We start from the raw sequence: 22,681 nt of genomic DNA, 5'->3' as shown, positions 1-22,681 counted from the left end.
CTCTATGTAAATTTATTTTACCTTAAGATTGTAAGGCTAAATACAGTCACAAAACTGCCTTACATTGCAAGGACTTTAATATACATACAACTTATGATTCTTGAAAAACAGAATCGCGGTATTATATCGCTTGGATAGCTCAAGCTAATGCCATACTCGATGAACTGTGTCCATCAAATTTACATCAGATTGAAAACGTCAAAAAAAATGTCTTAGGTTTTCGTGAACTAACTTTGGTATGGGTAGATTTTGGTCGATTCGTGAACACGAATTGTAGTTTTCGTGTAGGGTGTTTAGTACAAACTCTGAATGACCACCATTTGGGGTTGGATATGGGCTACTTATGACCCCCATAGGGTGATAAGTAGAAACTCCTAATGACCCTGTTTGGTGGTGAGTACAGACTCTTAGTGACCCCTGTTTGATGGTGAGTACAGATACTTAAAGACCCCTGTGGGTAATGACCCTGTTTGGTGGTGAGGACAAATTTTTATGACCCTGTTTGGTGGTGGGTACAGACTTTAATGACCCCACTGGGTGATGAATACAGATTCTTAATGACCCTGTTGGATGGTGAATACAGACTTTCAAATGACCTCTGTTGGGGAAGAGTACAGACTGGTAATGACCCCCATTTGGTGATGAATACAAATATTTAATGACTCCTATTTGGTGGTGGATAATAATGACAGACTTAATGACCTCCCTTTTGGGTGATGAAACTAGAAATGCCCATGTTTATGACCCTGTTTGGTGATGAATACAAACTTTAAATGCCCATGTTTAGTGGTGAATACAGCGACTCTTAAATTGGGTGAAGAGTACCCGTTGGGTGATGAATGAAACTTCTAATGATTAATGACCCCTATTTGGTGGTGAATACAGACTTAATGACCCCATTGGGTGACAGTACAATCTCTGAATGACCCTCGGTGGGAAGTTATGATGACGAGCAAAGGGCCCCTTAACGATACCCACTAAAAATGCCCATGCCCGAAATCCAAGCGGTCATCGAAGTGGTGGTCATCGAAGTAATGACCTCCGCCAAAGCCCCAATTCCTCGGGAGGGCCTGAATCCTCCGCGGCCGAAGCGACGCCTAACTCGACCTCTGCCAAAGCGGAATAATCTTCCTAATAGCCCCTTCCGTCGGCCTCCTCTCCTGCAGTGAGGATCGGGGACGGGAGCGGGCTCTGGAAGAGGACTGGCCAGAGCCACTGGGTTCAGTTCTGGGAAGGCCGTCGTCAGCCCAGGAGGAGGAAGCAGAACGCCAGTGTCACCAAGATCTGGAATGGGAAATTGATATCTTAAGTATCTCGGTGTTATTATTATTATTATTATTATTATTATTATTATTATTATTATTATTATTATTATTATTATTCAGAAGACGAACCCTATTCATAAGGAACAAGCCCACAGGGGCCATTGACACACAGTATATGTTTGCACACATATATATGCATATATATACATATATATATATATATATATATATATATATATATATATGTATATATATAAATATATATATATATATATATTTATATATTTATGTATACATATAAAATTTATATACGTATATATATATGTATTTATATATATATAGATATTACATATATATATATGTATATATATATATATATATGTATATGTATATATATATATATATATAAAATATATACATATACATACATATACATACTTAGACAGGAAAATATTGTACAAGTTCTTGTTTAATAGAATAATAGGTTCTCATGTGTGTGTGTGTGTTTCTGACCCTGTGCTTCAAGGCCTAAACTTTGGTTTTGTAAATTGACTCATTATTCTAGGGAAGTATTAGAGAGAGAGAGAGAGAAATAGTTTGAGAGAGATAGGATTAGCAATAAAAACTGGTAAATTGAACGTTATTGAATTTGTTGTATGAAGCAGTAAATGAGTCAGGTTGAGAGATATTATGAGAGAGAGAGAAGAGAGAGAGAGAGAGAGAAGCATAGATCATAGATAATTAATACGTGCCTTTATTCAGTAGGTGTTGGAGGAGTGATATATTTGAGTAAGTGTTTGAGGAGTGAAAGCACTTTGAGTAAGTGTTTGATGTGAGTGAAAGTATTTCAGTAAGTGTTTGAGGGTGAAAGCACTTTCAGTAAGTGTTTGAGGAGTGATATATTTATATAAGTGTTTGATGTATACATATAAAATTTATATACATTTCATATATGATTTCAGTATTTATATATATATAGTAATATTTGGGGAGCATATATATATAAGTGTTTATACATAATATACTTTCAGTATAGTGTTCAGGGTATAATACATATACATAAGTGTTTGAGGGTTAAAGTGCTTTCAGTAAGTGTTTAATAGAATAATAGGTTTCGGTATAAGAGTTTTAGAACCCTGGCTTCACTTTCAGTTAAGTGTTTGAGGAGAGAGAGAGAGAAGAGAGTGTTTTAGAGAGAGAGTTTTCAGTAAGTGTTTTAGGTGATAGCGTTTTCAGTAAGGTGATAAATTGAACGTTATTTCAGTTGTAGTGTTTGGGAGAGAAAGAGAGAGAGAGTAGAGTTTGAGAGAGAGAGAGCACTTTCTGAGTGTTTGAGAGAGAGAGATTAGCAAAAAAATGGTGGTAAATTGAACGTTACTTTACATGAAGCAGTTTGAGAGAGTAGAGAGAGAAGCAGTAAGTGTTTGAGGAGAAAGCACTTTCGAGAAGGTTTTAGAAATTGAAAGAATTTCAGTAAGTGTTTGGAGTCACTTTAGATAAGTGTTTGAGGATAGAAAGATAATTACGTTTATTCAGTAGGTGTTTGAGGAGTGAAAGCACTTTGAGTAAGTGTTTGATGAATGAAAGCACTTTCAGTGTGTGAGGATTGAAAGCACTTTCAGTAAGTGTTGGAGGAATGAAAGCACTTTCAGTAAGTGTTTGAGGAGTGAAAGCACTTTCAGTAAGTGTTTGAGGAATGAAAGCACTTTCAGTAAGTGTTTGAGGCGTGAAAGCACTTTCAGTAAGTGTTTGAGGAGTGAAAGCACTTCCAGTAAGTGTTGAAGTAATGAAAGCACTTTCAGTAAGTGTTTGAGGAGTGAAAGCACTTTCTGTAAGTGTTTAGGGGAGTGAAAGCACTTTCAGTAAGTGTTCGGGGAGTGAAAACACTTTACATAAGTGTTTGAGGAGTGAAAGTGCTTTCAGTAAGTGTTTGAGGAGTGAAAGCACTTTCGGTATAAGAGTTTTAGAAGTTAAAGCACTTTCAGTAAGTGTTTGGGGAGTGAAAGCACTTTACATAAGTGTTTTAGGAGTGAAAGCGTTTTCAGTAAGTGTTTGAGGAGTGAAAGCACTTTCGGTAAGAGTTTGAGGAGTGGAACTGGAAGCACTTGACTATTTATAGTAGTAGAAATAATATTTAATGATAATATCAGTAGTGAGACTGAGCTTTGTTTATTCAACGAAGTGTTTGTGAATATATAATATACGATTGTTCTCTCTAAACTTTAAATATTAGATATAGAAAATAATATTCTTGGGTAAACTTTAAATAAAATATAAACATCAATTTCTTATCTATTTACGAAATGTTGTATGTTTATATGTGTTAAATCTGTCAATTTGTGTCTTAATGTTAAGTATTATGATTCGTCCAAGGAATAAATTTAACTTGGGTGTGTTAGATTGGTCGTTAAATAGTTAATAATAAATAGCTATGTATTTATCTTTCTACTGCAACGAATTATGAATATTTAAGCCAAGGTTCGAGTTTGAGAAATAAACGCTATATCTAAAGAAACAAATGGTGAATACGCTTAAAATCATCATCATCATCAATAATAATAATAATAATAATAATAATAATAATAATAATAATAATAATAATAATAATAATAATACGTCTGGATGAGTGAGATCTCATTTGACACAGAAAATATCGAAAAGTACAATTAGTAAACAGTTTTGGCGAGTCCAAATGTCCTCACCCGGCATGTGTTTCCTTCTAAAGCTTAACAGATTTATAGAATCTATTTGGGCAAGGAACATAGCTGCCATAAGGCCGACCCAACTTGAATTAACTAAAGAAATTATTAAACAAAAATGGTAATGCGTGAATTATCTCATTATCATCACAGGTTTAATTTAAATCTGACATACTCGCCACTACAGAAGTCTAAAGAAGTATACAGTCATTATACACAAGGTGCCTTTAAGGGATGGCTTCCCTAGGGCGCCTTGGGGTCCCTCATCCTTGTGGTACAGGTCCTCCCATACCCGTGCCCACAGCCAGGCAAGAACCCGCCTCCTTCCACGAAAGCAGCCTCTGAGGAGGTCCTTTCCCTGGCTGGCAAGAGTGCCCTCAGGGATGGATTCCTTAGGGCACCTTGGGGTCCCTCACCCTTGTGGCTCAGGCCCTCCCCAGTTCCGCTTCCCCAGCCTGGCAAGACCCAGCCTTCCTCCACGAAAGCAGCCTCTGAGGAGGTCCTTCCCTTGGCAAGAGTGCCCTCAAGGGATAGATTCCCTAGGGCACCTTGGTGTCCCTCATCCTTTCGGTTCAGGCCCTCCCCAGGCCCGCTTCCCCAGCCTGGAAGGAAACCTGCCTCCTTCCAGGGAAGCAGCCTCTGAGGAGGACCTTCCCAAGGCAAAAGTGCCCATACCTCCAAGCCCATACACATACTTAACAGTAATCTCTCTCTCTCTCTCTCTCTCTCTCTCTCTCTCTCTCTCTCTCTCTCTCTCTCTCTCTCTCTCTCTCTCTCTCTGTTACTGATGCAAGTAAAGTATATTATTAATAATAGTACAGTTTTAACAATAGCCTGGTATTAATGCTATTTTTTCTGTTACGATAATGGTCATATTTATCTTTTATAGAGAGATTTTTTTAAGTATCGTTATTTAAATATATTATTAGTAATAAAATTGATAATATCCTGGTCTTAATGTTGATTATTTTCTGTTATTATTATAATTATTCTTATCTTTCATAGAGACCATTTTTTTTCAGTTCGTCGTTATTTGATCTCTATCCACAAACACTACTGACGTCATTTGCTCAGCCATATCGTGACAGGAAATTTCCCAACCCTGTCAAAATAACGAAGATTAATTTAAATCGGAATTCAGATTGATTTAGTGTTACTTTCAATCTGTGTCCGACTATAAATAATTGTGTGTCGGTGTGGGGTGCTACACAGGAGGGACAAACATTACTCAAACAACGTTAATCTCTAGTTATACAAGACGAGAGGTGGACCCCGATTCTGATACTCAAGTTGGAAGAGGAAGAAGAAGAAGAAGAGGAAGGCCACCGGCCACCGGCCGTCAGATTGGTTCAGGTGACGATGGCTAACTAACTACGTGACCAACGCGTGATCAACAAGGAGGACCACAGGCTCTTTTTAACAAACGAGTGGAATGGGCAAAGGATAATCCTCGGCAAGATATTTGTGTGGACGTAGACATCAAACAGTCAGGTAAGGGTAGTGAGGCCACGCAGAGGGAATGCTGTTCGTTTCAAGAAGCCTGGGAAGCAACGACGTCTAAACACTTCATTCAGAATGTTGGTCGACATTTGTCCTCACCATTAGTGATTTATATATTGTTATTGTGTCTGAAACAGTGAAAGAGTTAGGACCTCTTGGGGACAGATTTGGCCATATTTTCAAAGCTTCCGTGCGAGTTTGACCAGACACCAGACGAAAACAATAAACAGGATACAGAAAAATTGGGAGCTGTGGCAGCGAGGCAGAGTTGGACAGTAGGCAGGGGAAAGTCTTGCTGGGAATGTCATTCCCCCGCCCTCACTAAAAAAAAAAAATCCTGCAATCTACTCTGACGGGCACCGATGACAGAAAGTGGAGTGAATTCAGAAAAACGTAGAAAATTAATGACGTTTAGGCCCTTTCTAAAGGGTTATAGGGTACGACAGACCCACCCTGTGCGAGCAAAATGGCCCAGAATTATGTTCAGCAATAAATATAAACATCATTTAGTACAAAAACAAAACTTATTGTGTTGGTATTTCTGAGGCAGAGCTCCGCACGGAGGTGTTATCAATGAAATTTTTTGACAGTGCAGAAAAGGGTGTATATGGTGCAGTGCAGTTGAGATAACTTAATATTAACTAATGTAGCACTTATGTATGTCGTATGAAACACGATGCAGATGGTATGGTTTAAATGCTATAGATAACAGGCACCTCAAAGGAGGGCTAATTGAGGTTTTGGGAGTCTCCTGTTGGAATGTGCCATTGACGATAGCGAGATCTGGCAGTTAAACTGAAAAGACATTATACATGTATACCTGTCTTATTACATTACGGGAAATGGTCAGTGACTTTTGCAATATATTTTAATAAGACAAAGGTTGTGAATGAATTGTGACTATATATATATATATATATATATATATATATATATATATATATATATATATATATATATATATATATATATATATATATATATTATACAATTGTTCTAGTAGCATTATTAGAATTATTAAACTCAACTCATTCAGTTTTTGGATGATACCATCCAGTTTGAATTTACCTTAATTTAGCGCTCGAGTATATATATATATATATATAGCCTATATATATATTATACCCGTATATATATATATATATTAAATACTTGAAATGCAACTCTGAGAAGGTTTTGAAAGGGTTTTAGTGTTAAACTATCCTTTCCTTATGACCAACCTAAACAGCTACTTGGGAAAGTTTAATGTGGGACCCAGTAAAAAAAAGGATCTTTAATGACCAAGGGATATATTTCATTTCATCACCAAAAACTGAAATTACCAAATCAGATTAATACCCTGACTTGAAATTGATTATAACAGTAATGTTGAACAGGTTTTAAAACAGTTGGAGACCCTGTAATTTTAATCACGTTCTTATATCATGCTGATTCCTTCGAAGCTCATAGTGGAAAGGGTTTCAGTCTTAAGGTAAACTAAGTGCCCAGAATATTGTTATTTTTCGAAACGTATTCCAGGTTATCCAGTGCTGGAAGACGGTCGGCTCAAATTGTTGGAACTGCTCTGCCAACCATGGTCTCGTCAGGATACACCAGTCGAGAGGAGGTAGGTCATTTATAGAAGTTTTTATGGATTTGTGTACTGGTTTCATATTCATATATACTTGTGTAATGGATGCATACATACACACTAGTTGTTCTTCCTGTAACATTTTGATTTGATTATCCTTATTTTTCCCTTAAATTTCTGCAAGTTTTCACACACATTTGTGAGTTTTGAGAAGTGTATTTAAGTTTTGATGTATTTTGAAAAAATCTTGGGCTATAAAGGGGTCATTTAGAAAATCCCCAGAATGAAGTGAAATCAAACGAGCACCAACAAATTCATTCCTTCCTTCTCTCCTTGTTTGAGTAAGCGTGTGGGTATATTGTTTACACAGCGTCTGCAATCGCTTCAATACTAGTGAGTGTTTAGCTTCCACCACGCATAAGTTTACTTTACAATGTTGTTATTAAATGGACAGGTGGTTTATACAAGGTTTAAGTCACGTAGGCTTTCAGTGTACAAAAAAAAAAAAAAAATGGTTTTCCAACCAAAAGACGGTGATAGGCAGATCCGTGCCTGCCAACCGGGTCTCGTCAACCGTGGTCTCGCGAGGTTAGGATTTTGGGCTAACCCAGAGTTAGCATTCTAGCCACTTTTTCCTTGACCTCATTTTGGCTGTACTGACACCCTCCTTTGGTCTATCAAGTGTGAATAAATGAAGGGTTACTTTACGTCTGCGTGCTCACATATTTTCACGGCAGTGGCAGAGGAACCATGAAAAACTAGCCAAGGATGTGGTTTTCACTCTGGCTACCTAAACTCAATTGATCTCGGATCTAACTCAAGGTATTTGTTAATCACTTGAGAACCCAAGCATCATTTTGAAAGGCCTAAACTCGGGTGATCGTTGCAGGGGCAGAATAATTGATCGAAGATACAGATCAATTATGTTTTTCATAACTCTCAGTCAGCCTCTCAGGTATTGTGGAACATCAGACCACTTGCGTCATAGCCCCTGCTTTTGTGATAAGACCTTTATCTTGCTGTATAATGTACAATGCATGATGTTTAATGTACAATATATACACTAGTCTCTGGAAGTTTGCTGTGGAAGTTCATGGTCCCACAACCTTTTCTATAGCAATGCATTTCCATTATGGTAAACGGTAGGTTAGCAGATACTTAATAACTGAATAGTGATAAAACCAGTTTATAGGAATGCATTCCCATTATGGTAAATGGCTACCTAAACATTAATTGATCATGGATCTAACTTCCCATTTTTTGTTAATCAGGTTAACACAGGAATGCATTCATTTTGGTAAATGGTAAGTTAACTGATATCATTGCATAATAATAAATAAAACATAAAGAATGCATTAGTTTATCGTAATGCATTCCCATTATGGTAAATGGAACATTAACACAGAAATGCATTCCCATTTTGGTAAAGGTATCCATGTTAACAGAAACTTAATAACTAAATACATGAAATATAGTTTATAGCAATGCATTCCCATTATGGTAAATGGTAAGTTAACAGATACTTAATGACTAAATACGTAAAGTATAGTATACAGGAATGCATTCCCATTATGGTAAATGGTAGGTTAACACAGGAATGCATTCCCATTTTGGTAAATGGTAGGTTAACACAGGAATGCATTCCCATTTTGGTAAATGGTAAGTTAACAGATACTTAATAACTAAATACATAAAGTATAGTATACAGGAATGCATTCCCATTATGGTAAATGTAGGTTAGCATGGGAATGCATTCTCATTATGGCAAATGATCAGTCATTAAATTGTGGGATGCTCCTCAGAATATAGCCACCAGGAGTCTGGTTATGGGTCAGCATTCTTCATTAGTGAGAAGATAATAATTAGTTGCTATCTATAAACCCACTTTTTCTATATTAAGCAGAAAGGTCATTTTGCATCAGATTGTCAGTCCTTACTTGTCAAACATCTTAGCAACCTTGATATACGACATTGGCTTCAGACATTCACAAACACATTGATATTATAATGAAGTGGAAATTGACAATGGTCTCATTATTAACCTACCTTTTCCGGTCTCATTATTAACATACATTTTATGGTCTCATTATTAACCTACCTTTTCTGGTCTCATTATTAACATACATTTTATGGTCTCATTATTAACCTACCTTTTACGGTCTCATTATTAACCTGCCTTTTACAGTCTCATTATTAACACGCCTTTTACAGTCCCATTATTAACCTAACTTTTACAGTATTATTAACCTACCTTTTATGGTCTCATTATTAACATGCCTTTTACAGTCCCATTATTAACCTACCTTTTATGGTCTCATTATTAACATGCCTTTTATGGTCTCATTATTAACCTACCTTTTACGGTCTCATTATTAACATGCCTTTTATGGTCTCATTATTAACCTACCTTTTATGGTCTCATTACTAACCCACCTTTTACAATCCCATTATTTTAACCTACCTTTTACAGTCTCGTTATTGACCTACCTCCTACTACCAATAATAAAGGTAAACCTAAGTCTTCAGTTTTTGATATTATTAGTGGAAAAAAAAAAACACATTTCATTGTAGGCATTTAAATTCATCATTAAGCTGAAGCTTCAGTCAGTGTCAGTGGGACGTCCGTATGTCATTTGAATTGCTTTTCTTTATCATTGTTTACATAGAGTTATAGAGGAGTATTTTTAAAATGATCTCTGTGGGTTGTATTAAGGAGCTTTGACACTTCAGAAAAGGCGGAGAAAGACAGGAAATTCATCCTCAGCAATGGATGGTATAAAGGACAGGCCACACTGTTGTTTAGTCCAGAATTCATGATGTCCACAGATTAAGGCATTTTCACTTTAAGATAAGTTTTCATTTTAATATTTACTAAACTGGAAGTTAGTCAGATTTATAACACGGACATTGGTTGTTGATTTATATTCTTACTTAAAACTGGTTTTGAAGAATAATAACCGTTTTGGTTATTATTCTTACGGTAAGGTTGTTATTTTGATGAATGGTTATATTCTCTCCCTCTCTCAAACACACACAACACTCCACCTACAACCCTCTGATCATAACATCTCACATCCACCCACAGTCCTCCCACAGCCTAAGCCACAACCCTCACCTATAACCCTCCACCCACAACTATCCACCTATAACCCTGCATCTACAACCATCCACCTACAACCATCTGCTTACAACATCCCACATCCACCCAAAACCCTACACCCACAGTCATCAACCCACAACCTCTCACACAATCATCAACCCACAACCTCACACACAATCATCCACCCACATCCCTACACCTATAACCCTCCACTCACTACCTTTCATCAACAACCATCCATACAACCCTCCATCTGTAACCATCCCCTACAATCATCCACCCACAGTCCCACAACCCTACACTAACAGTCATCAACCCACAACCCTCCACCCCACAACCTTCCACTCACAACCTTCCACCAAACACCTACCACCTACAACTTTCTGCCCACAACCCTTCATACACAATCTTCAATCAACAACCTTCTACAAACTCCTACCTACAACCATCCACTTGCAGCCATACACCATAACCTTCCACACACCCATCCCCCCCACAACCTTCCTTCAACAACTTTCCACCTGCGACCTTGTACCCACACCCCTCCACCCACAGTCACCCACCAACAACCTTTCACCCATAACCATTCATCCAAAGTCATCCACCTGTTGCCTTACACCCACAACCCTCCTCAAACTGCCATCAAACCACAACCATCCACTTGCTATCCACCCATAACCTTCCACCTTCAACCCTCCACCCACAATCCCAATCCTCCACCAATGGTCCTCCACCCAACATTCAACCCAGCTTTCACAGTTCTCTACAAACCCCCTTCAACCGTCCACATACAACATTCATCCACCCACAGCCTTTCATCCACAATCATCCTCATACAAACCCCCTCCTACAACCGTCCACATACAACCATCCATCCACATTCTCCATCCACAGCCTTTCATCTACAATTTACATGTATCCTTCGTCTGAGACATCCTTGGTCTTCCTGCAGGACACACCAGAATCCTTCTCTCTCTCTCTCTCTCTCTCTCTCTCTCTCTCTCTCTCTCTCTCTCTCTCTCTCTCTCTCTCTCTCTCTCTCTCTCTCTTGTAGTTAACCTCAACAGAGCCAGAGTGACAGTAATCGATTTGAAATATTTTTCTCAGTCGCCTCAGTACATTTTCTGAGACTTATCAGATCATCAGATCATACTCCTGCAATCTTATCTCTCTCTCTCTCTCTCTCTCTCTCTCTCTCTCTCTCTCTCTCTCTCTCTCTCTCTCTCTCTCTCTCATTGTGTTAACTTCTTTACATACAAGATATGTGACACATGGAATAAATTACCACCAGAATTTGTAAACAGCAATAGCGTGGAAGAGTTTAAAAGAAAGCTAGACAAAATCATTAGAGCACTGTGAATGAACAGTAAAACCTGCTCCTAGAGATAAGTGAGCACATGATGTCTCCTCCTCGGATGGACTAAGAAGTCTTTGAGGCATCCTAATCCTTGTAACTCTCTCTCTCTCTCTCTCTCTCTCTCTCTCTCTCTCTCTCTCTCTCTCTCTCTCTCTCTCTCTTCTAAGTACATACCCAAAATAAAGTCAGCAGACACATCTTGAAGCATTGGTCTTAGAGATTTGTATCTCCTGACATCTTCATGCAAAGGAATTTAAATGTACCGTGATATGAATTCATATCCAGAGCTGATTTTGTAAAGGAAGTCTGTGAAGTGTCGAGATGACAGTCCTGCTTTGAATTCTAAAGGAAGTTCTTTGCTTTTCAGGTATATTTCAGAAGCTGGGATCATTCACTGACAGAGACATTGCACGCAGGAATTGAAGTTCCAGCTCATCGGATGAAGACAAATTTCTACTCTCTGGAAAATCCGCAGAAAATTTGCTTTTTCGAAAGAAAAAAAGAGGCGACTTGTTTTTTGGCCAGGAGGGCTGTTCGATTGCTGTTAAATTGCTGTACCATGATGTTCCTCGATCTAACTTTATGAATAACAGAATTAGGCAATTATTGTTTGCATTATTCAAGAGGGCTTTTCTTTTGTCTGATGGCCCCTGAATGTAAGGGCTTGTCACTGAAAAAGGGGAAAATGAACATTTATCGCTCTGGCCCTAAAAGAAATAACAATTCTTGTCAAGGTAAAAAAAAAAAAAAATACTCTGTAGGATGTATTAATTGTACATTGTACCTGCCTCCTAGTATCAGTGGATTTTGCCTTTCATGTAATAACTTATATCTGTCAGTGTATTGGGCTTTTCATGTAATAAGTTGTATTTCATTATTATTTTTTCATGTAGGATATAATTAATATGTACGGTTTGGCACTCTTTCATTTGGCAGATAAGTTAAATATTAATAACTCACGTGAGTGTTGATTGTAATATTACCTAAGAAGGCACTCTTTGTATCTCACAGTAATATCACTGGAGTAGAGGGTACAAACATTTCATATTTGCTTATGCCTGAATGCCCCCAGCGAGAGCAACTGGCCAGACCTTCCTGTGCTAGTGTGAGCCCTTTATCTCATCTGTGCACACTCAGTGCACCAGTGCACCTCACGCCGTGCACTGTAGGCATTACTTAAGGTTCTTTGCAGCGTCTCTTCGGCCCCTAGCTGCAACCCCTTTCGTTCCTTTTACTGTACCTCCATTCATATTCTCTTTCTTCCACCTTACTTTCCTTCCACCCTTTCTTAACAATTGTTCCATAATGCAACTGCTAGGTCTTCCTCCTCTTACGCCTTTCAGACCTTCCTTACATTTGACATTCATTTGTTTCCGTATGTTTAATTTGATTGGCTTTGATGTGCTGTGCTCAGTGAACTGATTAATAATTGAGCGCTCCTTTTGCTTTTCGTGTTACTACGACTGCTCCCAGTCATTTCATGATCCTGGTATTTCCTTAAATTCAATCTGTAGCTGTGCTTGGGTTTTCAAATTTTAAGAATAACTTTTGGAACTTCAAAAGTTCAAGCGAAGATGCAATGCATGACTACCCTAATACAATTCAACTTGTATTTTAATATTTTGCTCACATTTTTGTTGATTTCTTTATTAATTTGTTCATTTATCTTCTAATGGCTGAACTCCCCTTTCTGTATTCCCATTACCCTCTGTTACTTCTTTCGAATGAACACCATGATATTCTTTGGAAGCTTCTTGAGTTTCAAGTCAGTGGCTCCTGTGGTGGGCTTGTTCCATACGAATAGGGCTCATCTTCTGAATAATAATAATAATAATAATAATAATAATAATAATAATAATAATAATAATAATAATGTCAGTATTTTGACATTGTTACCACTACACTGTAATGGTACTTTCTCTTCCTTGTTATTTATTGTCCCTCTCAGATGTTTGTTGTGCATCTATTTTGCTGGGTTATATTGAGATAGCTAGTTGCTATTGTGATTTTTATCCTTCCCCTTAATCTGGCTAGTGGTTGACGACTGTCTAGTCTTCCTTCAGGTCTTGCCCAGTCGTGTGGGCAAGGGTGGTTAATCCTGCAGTTCGTTTAAGACAAACCCAATATCTCTTTTTAGCTGAAATAGAAGTTTTGGCTCGTTCAGGCACAAGTGAAGATGAGAGGTTTGTTACCCTGGAACACAGACAAGGGTTATTTTGTAAGGCTAGTGTTGGTGAATGGATTCAAATGTATATGTATATATATGTATGTATAGGTATATATAAACATATGTGTATATATGAATTTATATACATGTATATATATGTATAAATATATATATATGTATATATGCAGATATATACATTATATATATGAGTATACATATATATATATTATATAAATCTATAGAAAAAGGTTGTCACTGTTATGCACTTCAGGGATCCAAGTTGTCAGCAAGCATACTCAGCAGTAGTACTCAATATGCCAGAGATAAAAATACCACAATGTATTGAATGTGAACCTCGACTGTGAATCTAGATATATTACATTCTGTGAAGTTAAATGCTCACAAGCTTAATGCTGAAAGAAATTTCTTGTAAAAAGTAATCATAAAAAAATATGTTTTCGCCACTTAAATCTCAGACATACAAATATGATTGGTTCTCTGCACTCTTGGAGTTTCACTAAATGAAAATTTATTCAGAGGTAATATTGACGCATGTTCTGTAGAGCACATACAAAATTGTATATCTGTATTTATTGTGTATTAAGAGAAATTGTTTTGGCCTTATTGCACTTGAAGTAAAGTAGGGATGGATTTCCAAAGTATAGGAAGTGTTAGACATGGAGGGGGTGTGTGTTTGTATAAGAAATATTACAGCAAAAATCATCATTTCAAATGGGCCACGGTCCAAGATCCCGTAGGCGGCCAGTGCACTGTAAGCTTCTTTGCAACGTCCCATCTATGACCTTTGCAACGTCCCATCTATGACCTTTGCAACGTCCCATCTATGACCTTTGCAACGTCCCATCTATGACCTTTATTTACATCCCATCTATGACCTTTGCAACGTCCCATCTATGACCTTTGCAACGTCCCATCTATGACCTTTGCAACGTCCCATCTACCATGACCTTTGCAACGTCCATCTATATTTTGACCTTTGCAACGTCCCATCTATGACCTTTGAAACGTCCCATCTATGACCTTTGCAACGTCCCATCTATGACCTTTGCAACGTCCCATCTATGACCTTTGAAACGTCCCATCTATGACCTTTGCAACGTCCATCTATGACCTTTGCAACGTCCCATCTATGACCTTTGCAACGTCCATCTATGACCTTTGCAACGTCCATCTATGACCTTTGAAACGTCCCATCTATGACCTTTGCAACGTCCCATCTATGACCTTTGCAACGTCCATCTATGACCTTTGCAACGTCCCATCTATGACCTTTGCAACGTCCCATCTATGACCTTTGCAACGTCCCATCTATGACCTTTGCAACGTCCATCTATGACCTTTGCAACGTCCATCTATGACCTTTGCAACGTCCATTTATGACCTTTCAGCAACGTCCATCTATGACCTTTGCAACGTCCCATTTATGACCTTTGAAACGTCCCATCTATGACCTTTGAAACGTCCCATCTATGACCTTTGCAACGTCCCATCTATGACCTTTGCAACGTCCCATCTATGACCTTTGCAACGTCCCATCTATGACCTTTGCAACGTCCCATCTATGACCTTTGCAACGTCCCATCTATGACCTTTGAAACGTCCCATCTATGACCTTTGCAACGTCCCATCTATGACCTTTGCAACGTCCCATCTATGACCTTTGCAACCATCCCATCTGTGAACCCCATCTATGACCTTTTGCAACGTCCATTATGACCTTTGCAATTCTCTTTCTCCCATCTTACTGTCCACCCTTTCTTAACAACTGTTTCACCTTTGTGCAATTGCAAAAGTTTTATGATTTTCATTTGCTGTTTATTTCCCCATCTATGACCTTTGCTTCTCCTATCTATGACCTTTGAAACAATCCCATCTATGACCTTTGCAACGTCCATCTGTGACTTTTGCAACGTCCCATCTATTTTTTTGCAACGTCCATCTATGACCTTTTCAACGTCCAATCTTGACCTTTGCAACGTCCTCTCTCTGACCTTTCTCTCTCTCTCTCTCCCATCTCTGACCTCTCTCTCTCTCTCTCTCCTGAACTTTGCAACGTCATCTTTCTCTGTGACCCTTGTCTCTTTTCTCTCCTCATCTTACTTTCCACTCCATGTCTTTTCTCTCTTTCTATGACCTCATTGAAAAGTTTTGACCTTTATTTTTATTCTCTCTTTATCTCCCCATTTTCTCTCTTCCCAAGTCTTTCTCTCTGTAAACTCTCTTGATGACTCTTTGCTCTCTTTTTGATTCTCTCTTCTCTCTCTGAACTATTATCATTGCCCCCTCTGTTTAAATTGTGTGAACTCCTCTCCATTGAACTTGTTTGCTTTCTCTTTCAACTCTCTCTCTCTTGAACTCTCTCCCTCTCTGAACTTTGCATAGGACCATTAATGGATTCATGATCTAACATAAACTTGCAACTCTCTCTCTCTCTCTCTCTCATCTCTCTCTCTCTCTCTCTCTCTCTCTCTCTCTCTCTCTCTCTCTCTCTCTCTCTCTCCTCTTTCTCTCTCTCATCTCTCTCTGCAAAGGACTCTCATGATTTAACACTCTTCTCTCTCTCTCTCTCTCTCTCTCTCTCTCTCTGTTCTCTCTCTCTCTCTCTCTGGAACTAGGCTTTGCTTAGGACCATTGAAGGATTCATGATTTAACATTCCCATTTAGAATCTCTCTCTCTCTCTCTCTCTCTCTCTCTCTCTCTCTCTCTCTCTCTCTCTCTCTCTCTCTCTCTCTCTCTCTGGAACTATTTGCATAGGACCATTGATGGATTCATGATTTAACATTATTTGCTCTCTCTCTCTCTCTCTCTCTCTCTCTCTCTCTCTCTCTCTCTCTCTCTCTCTCTCTCTCTCTCTCTCTCTCTCTCTCTCTCTCGTGAACTAGGCTTTGCTTAGGAGCATTGAAGGATTCATGATTTAACATTGTTTGCTCTCTCTCTCTCTCTCTCTCTCTCTCTCTCTCTCTCTCTCTCTCTCTCTCTCTCTCTCTCTCTCTCTCTCTCTCTCTCTCAGGAACTAGGCTTTGCTTAGGACCATTGAAGGATTCATGATTTAACATTGTTAGTTCTCTCTCTCTCTCTCTCTCTCTCTCTCTCTCTCTCTCTCTCTCTCTCTCTCTCTCTCTCTCTCTCTCTCTCTCTCTCTATGTTTTGCCTATGACCATTGAAGGATTCATAATAGAGTTCAGAAGATAACCTCTAATGAAAATGCAATTCATCATAAGTGTGAACTTAGTCTCATCCTCAATATCATCTTATTTAGTTTTGGTGTCTGGTTTCTGCTGTACGAGTTTCAAACACGTATTGAGAGCTTTCCAAGCTCGTCTGTTATGTACAATTTTGTCTGAATTCCCACATGTTTCTGGTGTTCATATGTGCTTTCCTCCATCCAGCCATTTTGTCATTTCCAAGTCTACTAATTTTTGGCCTTAATTCCACCCTCCCCCTTCCATTCTCGTCACTTGTCAATCTCTTGCAAAAATTGTTTTTACCTTCGATTCATGGTATTTCATTCCCTGCGAAACCTGTCTCACGCAGCATCATCAGAGCCATTTTCTTGACAGGATATTTTCACTTTGTCCTTTGACATTCACCCATGAACTTGGTTACACTGACACCGATTTCATTCTTCTCCATTCCACTTCAGTATCCAGGCCTCTTCCTCTGCCTGTCTCTGCTGTTGAGACCAGGTCCTGCCCATATAGCAGCTTCCTCCCAGGTGGGTGCCTTCATTTTTGTATTCCTTTGTGGCATCGGCCAAGACTGTGATTTCAAATGAACACCCTATTCTGTGGAAGCTTGAATTTCAAGTCAGTGGCCCCTATGGTGGGCTTGTTCCACATGAATTGGGTTCATCTTCTTAATAATAATAATAATAATAATAATAATAATAATAATAATAATAATAATAATAATAATAATAATAATAATAATAATACAGCCTTTCCTAAAGCTTCTATGTCATTCTATAGTGCCCTCGCCTGTACAAAGAGGCCAATACCCTTTGGGTTTCTGAAAACTCTCTCAGATACCCTCTTAGGTCCCTGAACATGTATAAAAAGTCCTTAGTTGCTTGGTGCTTGCATGTAAATGCCTCTGTATAAAGATGCTGTATTGCTGATTTTTCCTTTTGCAAAACCAGACTGACATTTGTATCTGAGGTCTTTCTTGCACATTTAGAGTTAGAAGAATGTTTGTAATGGGACCCTCTGTTTTTGCTTGGCACTTTCATGTAGATGCCTCTTTATAAAGATTGCCTAATTGATTTCCCTCTCACAGAACGAGACTGAAAAATGCCTCAAGTCATTCCAGCACTAGGGGGCCATTTCATATAAAGGTTTAAAATAGTGTTTATAATGGGAAACTGAATTCATCAACTGCACTGCAAATTTAACTTGGATGAATATCATGGCTAACACTTCCTTGGGGTAGTTTTGTTTTAACCAAACATATAAAGTTATTGGGGATTACATTGGTACAAAGTAAAGGGCTTGATTGGCCAAAATACTAGATAAAGCTGTAAGATGAGCCCTTTCCTATAATTATCATTTACTCTCTATCGAATGTAAGTACATATCACTAAGTAACTGCAATTTCTGAGTCACATTTTTTGTTTTTTTCTGAGAATGTTTGAAAAGGCAGAATGAGTTCGTCTGGAATACGAAAAAGAGATTGGGATGATTTGTGTCAAGTGTATTGTTAGTTTTGTTTTAAGGAGTTTGTTTTTTTTAAATTTTTGTGTGTTTTTTAAACCCATTCTCTCTCTCTCTCTCTCTCTCTCTCTCTCTCTCTCTCTCTCTCTCTCTCTCTCTCTCTCTCCAGTATTTCTCGTGCTATTTCCTTGTAGTCTGGTAAAACTCTCTCTCTCTCTCTCTCTCTCCAATATTTCTCGTGCTATTTCCTTGTAGTCTGGTAAAACTCTCTCTCTCTCTCTCTCTCTCTCTCTCTCTCTCTCTCTCTCTCTCTCTCTCTCTCTCTCTCTCTCTAAAATTTCATTCTGTTGTGTTAAAACACTCTCTTTCTAGTTATTTCTGTAATATTTCAGTGTGGTGGTCTCTCTCTCTCTCTCTCTCTCTCTCTCTCTCTCTCTCTCTCTCTCTCTCTCTCTCTCTCTCTCTCTCATACAATATTGCATTCTGTTGTGTTAAAACACCCTCTCACTCTTGTAATGTTTCATTGTAGGATGGTAAAACACACCTCTCTCTCTCTCTCTCTCTCTCTCTCTCTCTCTCTCTCTCTCTCTCTCTCTCTCTCTCTCTCTCTCTCTCTCTCAACTAATACCAGGCTCAGACTTAAAGATAAGCCATAAGCCGTACCAAAGTCACAATGACTTTTATGAATGGTACTTGAGACTTTTTAAAAGGATTTTAAAAATTAAACTCAACATTGCTTAGAAAAGCTAAAAAAGTTTCTATTGAGGCTAAAATCAAATATTTGATTGTACCAGATTTAGGCAATAGACTAGACCTAAGTAAATTTTTAAAAATTAGAACTTACGAATATAGGTAAAAAATTGATAAGGACTATCCCATAAAACTCAAGATTATCGATGGGAAATAGTCCATTAGAATGGTTAGAGAATGAGGCTAGAATGATGTCGGAGAACTGCCCCCTGTAGGTGGTCATGAATGAATATATGACGTCATAGGGTGACGTCATTATTCCGTTCACAAAATTTGTAGTCAAGGTTGTGACGTCATTCAATTCAGAAAATGTATAGTCAAAGTTGTGACGTCATTGGTTTTTGTCATTCCATTCACTAACGCCATGTATGGGAATCAAGGTGTGACGTCATTCCAATTCTCAGTGTTAGGTTGTGACGTCATTCCATTTACATAAGCCATGCATAGTAATCAAGGTTGTGACGTCATAGTTGATGACAATGTAGAAAAACTATGTAGAATATAGAGAGGAAATAAAAACTATTAGATAACCGGACAGTCTTTTATTGAAATCCAAGAAATAATTTCAAAGGTAGGGGAGGGTACTCGTGATAATGATAAAAAAATTTTTTTCTCTCCTTGGAGCCAGCATTGCAATGCCCCGAAGGGAGGAATGCCCCCAGCAGGATGGTATACAGCCAGTCGGGTACCAACTTCGAAGCCGACCCAAAGAGCGTAAGTTTTCTAAGCTGACAGCTGATTGGCGGAGATGGGAAAAAGCCTCATGAATACTTATGTTTTCCCAAATGTCCTCCAGTTTTCTGTGTTGTATAGATCTACCCTTTCAAATGTCAAAGAAAGCGTAAGGACAGTGTCTCCCAAAATGGGCGTGGTCAAGTTTACCAACGAGACAAGCCTTAGCTTACTTTTGCTCTGAAGGGCCTGTTTTCGTCCCTAGGCAAATGCTTGCTTGACCTGTAGGGTCTAATGAAACACGGAGTGTCAAATCCGTAGACTTTTACCGCCAGAATGACGTCTCGAAGCATAAAGACCAAAATTCTCCCAAGTCCAGTTCCTCTGTGGATAACTTGGAAGAAATCTACTGGGCGTAAACATACACTCTGGCATTCTGCTTTCCGTTTTCTTTGAGATTTCGAAATCGAAAGAGTTCCTCTAACGTCTTCTTAACTAGAAAATGAGTCTTAGACAACCCTCATAGAAAACAGGGAACAACTAAGCAAAAGACGGTAACGAAGATAAATATACCTCGAACGTCTTAGCCACCTGACGTTGACTCTGTACCTGACAGAATTCTTGACTTTGAGAGCTGTGCAGGATCATTTTACTTGTAAATATTAATTGATACGGCTATTTTATCTCCATTATCAGGTGTATTTATATATAAAACTGACTTAATTTTCTTTAATACGGATTTGACTAAAATAACTTAGAATTCTTAAAGGTCTCACACAGACTGTTCTCTGACATCTTCCAGCACTCTGACGTCAAATTTGATATCAAAATTTCAATAATGGCGGCAAAATTGGTCTAATCATGATTTTAAACATGAGAGACTTAAATTTGACACAAACATTGCCATTTTGACATCAAGATTTGACGGGAAAGTGCTGAAATATCTCGAAAAATAGGCTCCTGTGACACCCCATCCAATGTAGAAGTGCCCTATGAGTGACTTCAGATTCCTTGACTATTTTTCAAGTTAGTTCCCTTTAGTTGAAACTTTTAATACTGAAATGATCCATTTTCACTTAATTTTATCATTAGATTTCGTTCCTTCAAACACCTTTGCCTGACTAACTTTTTCTATGTGAATTTGATGATGCAATGTGTTTAATTATAACTTGAAAGACGCCAAGTTACACGATTAGAGGGAATTTATTTACTAGAGAAATGTACACATTAAATAATTTTGCTTATGTACTGTATTTAGACAGCATTTCTTGCTGATTAGTTGCAATCTATCTTCAAAATAATTTGTTGGCTGCATTTTCGTATTTTGTTAATGTGCTTACTTTACATTTTTAAGTAAAATTTTCGCAGACGAAAGCTATTTCAACTGTATTTTTTAGGCTTAGCCTGTTACTCTAACATGCACCAAAATACTTCGTTATTCAGAGCTAAATTTACTAATTTGGTACAAATAAACCAAAGAAAATCTAATTAACTTTATTTTACTTCAAATTACAAGTCATCCTCCAGTCTTTTTGTTGCAACAAAAGCAATTAATTACACCAAGACACACACAGTCCCCCCAAAAGCAGACAAGTGACCCAAACCCCTTCAGGTGGAACAAGTGTGCCTTGAGGCACTCCCCTCCCAAAAAACCACAAATTCGTCTTAGAGGCTTAATGACACCATTCAATGTAAGTGATTGAGTCAGGTAAATGGTCGGAGACGTGCAAAGCTAATGTCCTCCTGCCCCGTTCTTCCTCCCCCAGCAGGACAGCAGGTCGGACTAACGTCAACCTTCACTGTGCACGTGGACCACCAGGCCAGTTTAGGTTCTGTGTGATACATCTTACAAAAATCCATTCCATTGCCAGGTAATTATGGAGAAATGTCCAGCTGCAAATCGGAACATTCCTTCGGGTGTTTGAAGTTCGGATGTCATCTCAAATCTTTCTGCTCCCAGTTTTAACAAGACTTTGAAAAGCAGTTTTTTTACTGATCATCAGAACAGGACTGAAGATTAAGAAAAATCGTTTCATATTACTCATCAAATTATTGACAATAAAAATTCCTTTTTGCCATGCTGATCAGAATTGGGCCACGTGACTAAAAATTGGCTAAAAATGAAAACTGCTGTTTGATATGGCAAATGAATATATTAAAATGACTGTCAGTACAAGGCTACAGAATAATGGACATTACCTTTTCATATGGACCAATACGACAGGGTGAATCGTTGCAACAATCACAACCAAAGAATGAATACTGGTTAGGAAAAACTTCAGTAAACTTAACTTTTTTTGTCAGCTTTTAGGACACACTAAATCTTTACCTTTTATCTTTTTCTTGACAAAGTATTCATCTTTATAACCTAATTCTTTAAGAGAATACTGAACCTCTATTCTTGAGAGTTTTATTGGACAAAAAAAAAAAAAAAAAACACAAAAAACACCGGAGCTGACATACCATATGGTCCTAAAAAAAAAAAAAAAAAAAGACACTTTCTAGGTAAAAAAAATCTGAAACACTTTGTAGACAAAAATCTCAATCGAACTGACTCTTTTTATATAAAAGCACACTCTAGATAGATAGAGAAAGACTCCTATGGACAGAAAACTAATGAACAAGCACTGTCAAGTGAAATGGGCACAAACTAACTTTTTAGGTAGAGAGTCTCCGGTTCCTGGCCAAAATCAACTCTGGCTCCCACACTGACAAACTTATTAAACAAATGAACTCCATTTTCTGTGGAAAAAATTTCACCCACACTAACAGGCAAAATGAAAACTCATAACAAAAAGAAACGTGCTCAAAGACTTCCTGATCAAGAAAAAAATAAGTTAAATTGGTATACTGTGTAGAGAACTTGCAAACCAACATGCTTTCAAGTCCAAAAAATCACTATCTAATAATTTCCAGTCTGAACAAAAACC

At 38.0% G+C, this 22,681-nt stretch overlaps 1 protein-coding gene and 1 long non-coding RNA gene across 2 annotated transcripts in view; one reads left to right on the top strand and one right to left on the bottom strand.

Annotated features, from left to right (window-relative positions):
* Positions 1–4,037, bottom strand: part of LOC136855270 (SPARC-like protein 1) — a 41,298-nt gene extending 37,261 nt beyond the window's left edge. Inside the window, exons 1-2 of the mRNA XM_067132170.1 lie at positions 3,968–4,037; positions 2,856–3,094 (exon numbers count right to left, since the gene is read on the bottom strand). Of these exons, the coding sequence (XP_066988271.1) occupies positions 2,856–3,094; positions 3,968–4,037 (309 nt within the window). The remainder of the gene's footprint in view (positions 1–2,855; positions 3,095–3,967) is intronic.
* Positions 4,038–5,259: 1,222 nt separating this feature from the next.
* On the top strand, positions 5,260–12,613 carry LOC136855344 (uncharacterized). The gene is made up of 3 exons (XR_010857987.1): positions 5,260–5,455; positions 6,983–7,070; positions 11,859–12,613. It is a non-coding gene; the product is annotated as an uncharacterized lncRNA (long non-coding RNA).
* Positions 12,614–22,681: the final 10,068 nt, after the last annotated feature.

Source organism: Macrobrachium rosenbergii, chromosome 31, assembly GCF_040412425.1.
Source record: "Macrobrachium rosenbergii isolate ZJJX-2024 chromosome 31, ASM4041242v1, whole genome shotgun sequence".
NCBI classification, from domain to species: domain Eukaryota; kingdom Metazoa; phylum Arthropoda; class Malacostraca; order Decapoda; family Palaemonidae; genus Macrobrachium; species Macrobrachium rosenbergii.
The sequence above is the reverse complement of the archived record's forward strand: the minus strand, read 5'-3'. Positions and strand labels throughout refer to the sequence as shown.